The sequence below is a fragment of the Poecilia latipinna genome, unplaced genomic scaffold (genome assembly GCF_001443285.1).
Source record: "Poecilia latipinna isolate Pla-1442-1.1 unplaced genomic scaffold, P_latipinna-1.0 Scaffold739, whole genome shotgun sequence".
Lineage (NCBI taxonomy): Eukaryota > Metazoa > Chordata > Actinopteri > Cyprinodontiformes > Poeciliidae > Poecilia > Poecilia latipinna.
In genome coordinates, this window is record NW_015113355.1 from 199,060 (window position 1) to 205,306 (window position 6,247).

Here is a 6,247-nt window from a genome sequence, read left to right on the forward strand (position 1 = left end):
GATTACTCGATTACTAAAATATTCGTTTACAACAGCCCTAATGTTATGTATCCTTGTTTTAAGGAAAAAATAAATTATATGTATTCATAGAATATACAATACCCAAACATTTTATGGCAACATAAGGAATTAATTAACATAATTAATAATTTATGACTCAGAATAAAAGGTAGAACAAGAAATTATCAAAAAATCATCTTAAAAACTGAATGCTGAACTGAAAATGCAACTTTAGGACCTTTACAACCAAAGTAAACATCATTTTAAAAGTTAAAGCCAGTTGATGGAGGAATACTTACAGTGAACTGATTAATAAAAGGAGCAATATTAAATCCCAGCGTAGGTTCCCGGCCCTGGACAGCACTTTCCAGTAACAAAGTGTCAGACTCCACCAGCATACCGTATACAACAATCTTCTCTGGAAAAATACGTCCTCCTTCTTCCAACAGAAACCTAACATGGAAAACAAGAGAAAAATAAAGCAATGCATGTCTTTTATGAGCTTTTTTATGTCAACATCCATAGGGTTGAGTCCTTTTTAGCGACTTTTTAAAGTATATTTACAAAATTTCAACTGTGGAGCCTTAAAAACTAATAATCAATAATCAAAACATGGACAGACAACTTTCAGACAAGTAGCGTCCAAACTTTTTGCAACAATTGTCAAAAGTTCTCATGGGATAAAAATGTTCTTTTCCCCAATTTAAAAATGCAATTATTTCTCTTTTACCTACACAACAATAAACTAAACATCATGTAATATTTTATGTTTGCTTTAATATTTAAGTATTAAACCTTTTTGGGGTAATTATTTTCAATTCTGCTGGTCTATAAAATGTTTTTAGCTTATTCACATGTACAAAAATGAGAATTTTCTTCTAAAACTTTTGCTGTATTTAGCCCAGCATAATAGATTGGTGTATCCAAGTTGAGTAAAAAGTAGCCGTATGTATGTGGCACGACTAAAAATAGAGGGAAAAAAAGGTTTAAAAAACAAAAAAAAATTCTGTTTAAGAAGATATAACCTTTTCAATATAAATCTCATTCTAAAAAATGTCAGAGGGCCAAATTTGTACCATACTTGAACTGTGGTAGGGGCCACACAAAATTATCCCACGGGCCATAAATTGCTCCTAAGCCACACTTTGGACACCTCTGATTTATACATAGGATATAAAAATATATTTACATTTATATATACCACATAATTACATTCCATACTTTTGTGGAGTGAAAATAAACCCTGACAATAACATGACAATCTGAATACAAAGCAAAAAATGTGACTAAATCACTTATTTTTAAAGGCGGAAAAAAATAAAATAAAAAAATTTTGTTGCTTCAGTTCATTTTTATCTTGAACTGAAGCAATCTGAACACAGATTGGTCATACTTTGAAGCTACTGTGGACTAAAACAAATACTCTAGTCCTGACCTGGCCAGGGAAGCTTTCTCCATCAGCTTCTGCCTAACAAGCCCACATGTTTCCACGCAGTCCAGGATGATGGCGCTCCACAGCTTCTCACGGGACGGCCGCTGTAACATCCCCTGCTCGTCCTCCGTGTGGTTCAGCCAGAACTCCAGATGCTGCTCAGATACGTCATTGGAGCGAGCGAGTCTCCTCAGGACGTTCTGCTGCTTGCTCTTCTCCACAGAGCTGTAGGCCTTTACTTGACCCTGGCGGGCCGCGATGAGGGAGAGCAGCGAGAAGCCCTCAGACACATCCAGCACGTAGAGCAGACTGCTGTCCGCCGCAAAGGAAGCCGTGCCAACCGTATTTCGATTTGGATTTTTAACCTTCAGTTCAGAGATGAGCTTGGTCAACGCGGTGCAAAAACTCTGATGGTAATCCTGATTGTTTAAGAGCGCCATCTCTGAACACTCCAGCATGCAGAAGTCTTCGGATTCACTCTGACTCGTCTGGAGGCACGCTAACGCGCTGCACAGTTCCACCTCTGGGTTTGGGTTTGGGATAGGTTTGAAGGAGTTGGGGAAGTCCATGCGCTTGTCGAGGTAGATTTTGTGTCCGTCTCTCAGCACGGCGACGCAGCTGAGCCTCAGGTAGGCGTCCCGGCAGGAAACTTCAACTATCAGCTCATCCAGAGGCTTTAGCACAAAACCTGCAAAACAGAAAACAGGGAAAACATTTAACTTCGTCTGATTATACAGCTACAAAATGAAAACACAATATATTTTTAATCTACAGTCAATTAGGACAGAAACTAACGATTATCTTAGTTATCAATTAATCAATATAAAATTGCCACATTCTGATGATTTTTTTATTTAAGCCTTTATTGTGCAATAATTGAAATAAATTAAAAGATGAAAATGAACAAATAATCAAATTCCTCTTTTTAAAAATAATTAATTAATTAGTTTAAAACAATGTTTACTTTACAACGGCAGCAAAACTACTTTTTTTTTCATTTAAAAACATTTTGAAAACCTCATATCCTTTTCATTCCACTTTCCAATTCTGCACCATGTAGCTGTTGATTTATCATTAAATGAATAATTAAATGAATTTGATCGTCCTCATTGTGAAAAGAGATCCAGGAGAGCAGACAATGAGAGGATTCCTACTGGGATACCATCTGTTCACGTCATCTCGAAGCTCGTCAGACGTATTTGGGGGAAAATGCAGATTTACTGCTCATTAAAATTTCATCAACACTAAAGAGAGTCGCAGAATTTCAGGGCGTCCTGGATGACGGATGTTTATCATCCCTGGGAAAGGTGGCGCCTCCTTTGAGCCCGTTTGAACTAATTAGCAGAGGAGACACATGCTGGTCTGCAACTGGGACATGTCACCTAATGTCAGCAGCTCTTCAGCTCAGCGCTGTCTGCAATCACAACAAAGTGAATCAAAGGGCCTTTATGGATCAGGACACTGCACAATAGTGATCTCATTTTAATCTCACACCTTTAATGCAACCTTTTAAGATTACAGAAGTTGAATTACTGTAACAGGTGACTATAATTTTAGTCATTTGTGTAAGTTTTCAAATGAGTATAAATGAAGTTCAGTTAAATATTCTATTTGATTTCCAACGATTTCAGAGAGGAAAATCTCTGTGCATTGTCTTTTACTCTCATGGTGAACAATATGTTTTCTGAAAGTTTCCCTTTGGGCTTTCTTTGCTTTTTTTATTCCGTTTCATTCCAGTACTTGATCATTTCCATTTAACTCTGACCTTCCAATCGTAAAAAGGCTCCTAGACTCGAGAGATGAACCAGAGCCATGTTGAAGCATAACAAACAAAGAACCTATTTTTTGGGTTATTGGATCTTTAGACACTTTGATACCAGTTACTCCTCCATCTTGACTAAAATATATGAAATAAACCCTCCAAAGATCAAAGAGCGCAACAAAAGTTTGAAAGATAAACAAAAAACGCATGAAGACCAGATGGTGACAAATAATAAAACTAAACTTATACTGTGAAAACATAAAGAACATTTGTCCATCATACTCATCGCGCTGTGGACAGGGTAGATGGCTTGCTCCCAGCAGGTGTCTTCCTGCGGTCCGGTGGACAGACTGTTCTCCTCGTCCAGGTGGAGCTGGAACCAAACAGCCAGAGCATCCAGCTCTCCTTCCTGAGTGACGGGCAGCCGCATCTCTCGCACCTCCCTGGAGGTCAGGCCCTCCAGTTCCTGGGAGTTTCACAACCATCAGAGTCAAAGGAGAGACCAACAAGACTTTAATTAGGATTCACAACGAAAATATCTCCAAAAGGGTTGGTTCTGATGGATTTTATAGACAATATAAGCACAAATAGTGCATTTAGTTGTTGCACACTCTTGTTCAAAGTAGCAGTGGGTGATGTGGACTTACAGTTTAATCACAATAAAATTGATTATTTATTTATCACTTATTTTTTAGGCAACTCTGACTGCAATCATAACCCCACAAACACAGACAGTGCTGTTGAAAAACACAGTGCACTTCTTTAGGACACCAATTACATGAAAAAGTGAGATTTTAACCACAAAACTGAAACATATTTATTGATACGCTCATTCAGAAAATGGTGGAGAAAATAGTAAAAATATTCTGACAATACGGACAGTTTTTTTTTTCCATTAATATCATGAATGGCAATTTAATGTGAAAACAATAAATCAAAATTTATATCATGATTAGCCAACTGCTATTATATTATTGCTTTGTTGAAGGCAGCCTGATGACAAAGAGTCAACAAAAGTTTACTTCAAATCTTCAACTTATATTTATCACTTTGAAACCATTTAAAAACAGTACGGAAGTTCTAAAAACTGTTTTCATTTTCCTCTTTAAATATAAATAAATTATTTCAATTACATAAGCAGGATATTTGAGGAACATTAAAATGCTAGAAATGACCAAATGTTAATAAATTGTTAAGTTATTTAAATTGAAGGCATAAATCTCAATGTCACATACTCTGAGTTACTTTCTATCTCTGAAATATTTTCTGAATTCGTCCAATAAACTAAAATATAAGAATAATACTTCTGAGATTGTGCAGTCTGTTTTTGCTTCAGAAAGTGATTTTTCTGTCACCTGAACATTGTTGAAGTCTATGGTGAGGGCCGTGAACGGCTCTGTGAGCGCTCTGTATCCCCCGGGCAGCCGGCTCAGCCTCTCTGTGGTGTACGGCTCCGTGGAGTCGTCCTGCTCAGGGCTGCAGCTCACCGGACTGCGGAGTTCCCCTGCTGCCGCCATGGACAGACCACCCACATCTGCAGCACACAACCTGAACCAAAACACAGACACAAGCAGACAAAACAATGTGTGGGGAGTTCATCTCAGCATGCAGTGCAAGACATTTTGTAAGATTGCTGTTTGTAAAGAGCAGGGTAAACAAAGTGACCTCAGGAGTTTACCTGTGATGCCGGCGGATCTCCAGGCACTCGACAGCCATACAAAACACAGCGGCTCCAGCAGGGATGACCCGTCCTGTGGCAGAATCTTCTCCAAACTTACCCTGACCCCTCTGCAGAAAATAATCAATTAAACGTGAATCTCAGAGAAAATCAAGTCAGTGCACAGAAAGCAATTGCTGCTTCATAGATTTTTTTTTTTTTTTTCCCCAACCACAAAGCTGATGTTTTGCAAATCTTAGCGGAGCGTGTTAAGACCATACCAGGGAGAAAAGACATCAATCAGCACTGTGCAGAAACAAAAAACAACAATTAGGCAGGAAACGAGGGAAAGACTCAGACTCTCTCTGAAAAAAACATGGAGTATGGTTTGCCTGAGGTTTGAAGAGAAAGAACAAGAAGACTTCTGGGAACAATATCTTTTTGACAAATGAGACCAAAATAGAGATGCTTGGCCATAATGAAAAGCTCCATGTTTGGAGAAAACCAAACAGAGAATACATGCAGTAACAACTCCTACAAATAAACTATTATTAGTGGTTGAGGGCTGCTGATTTGGGGCTTATTTTGCAGCCACCAAACCTGGACACCTGACCATAAACTCCTCTGGATAACAAAGTATTCGAAGGTAAAACGTGGCGCCATCTGTCTTGACTGCTGAAGCGTTGCTGAAACTGAGTCATAAACATGAAGTGATGTAATAGCCTAGTCAAAATCCAGAGCTCCTCCTGATTGAAATGCTGATTAATGAGCTGTGCAGAAATTAATGTCTGCAGCCTTCAATGAACCAAAAAGAAGAATGGGAGAAAATTCCTTCAGAACCACACGAATCTGGTGAGAGTCGCCGCTGACCTACAACCTGCTGGGGTGTCCAAAACTTTTGCTGTGCCAACATCGGCAAGCCTAAACTACTGGGGGGCATAAAATAATAAAATTAAACATGCAAAAATGTGAATATTGTGATGTATATATATTTTTTTAATTTTCCCTCCTGAACAATAAACCGGAATTTTATTAAATCTGTAAATCATTAAAGATCCAAAACATAAAGAACCTTACTAAAAGAAAAACAGACAATTTCCAATTTGTTTCCAATTGTTTCCCATTTTGTTGGCCAAAGTTTTCACCATTCTTGACCTGTCATCAGAGGCCGAACAAAACCATTGAAAGGGCCACAAATCGCCCCCCACGTCACACTGGTTGAAGCTCAAACTTGAGTAATTTTGGCTAAAACATATTTGCAGACAAAGATATTTTTATCTTAGACAGTTTTGGCTTAATTACTACTATGAATTTTTTTTTTTTTTTTTTTTTTTTTTTTTGGATGGACAATTTACTTTAAAAATTAAATTTTTACTTAATTTTTTTAAAAATTTTT

General features: G+C 37.8%; 1 protein-coding gene across 1 annotated transcript in view; it reads right to left on the reverse strand.

Annotated features, from left to right (window-relative positions):
- prmt9 (protein arginine methyltransferase 9) overlaps positions 1-6,247 on the reverse strand; it is a 19,421-nt gene that overhangs the window by 6,922 nt on the left and 6,252 nt on the right. Inside the window, exons 7-11 of the mRNA XM_015045690.1 lie at positions 4,873-4,982; positions 4,550-4,742; positions 3,477-3,660; positions 1,436-2,120; positions 300-453 (exon numbers count right to left, since the gene is read on the reverse strand). Of these exons, the coding sequence (XP_014901176.1) occupies positions 300-453; positions 1,436-2,120; positions 3,477-3,660; positions 4,550-4,742; positions 4,873-4,982 (1,326 nt within the window). The remainder of the gene's footprint in view (positions 1-299; positions 454-1,435; positions 2,121-3,476; positions 3,661-4,549; positions 4,743-4,872; positions 4,983-6,247) is intronic.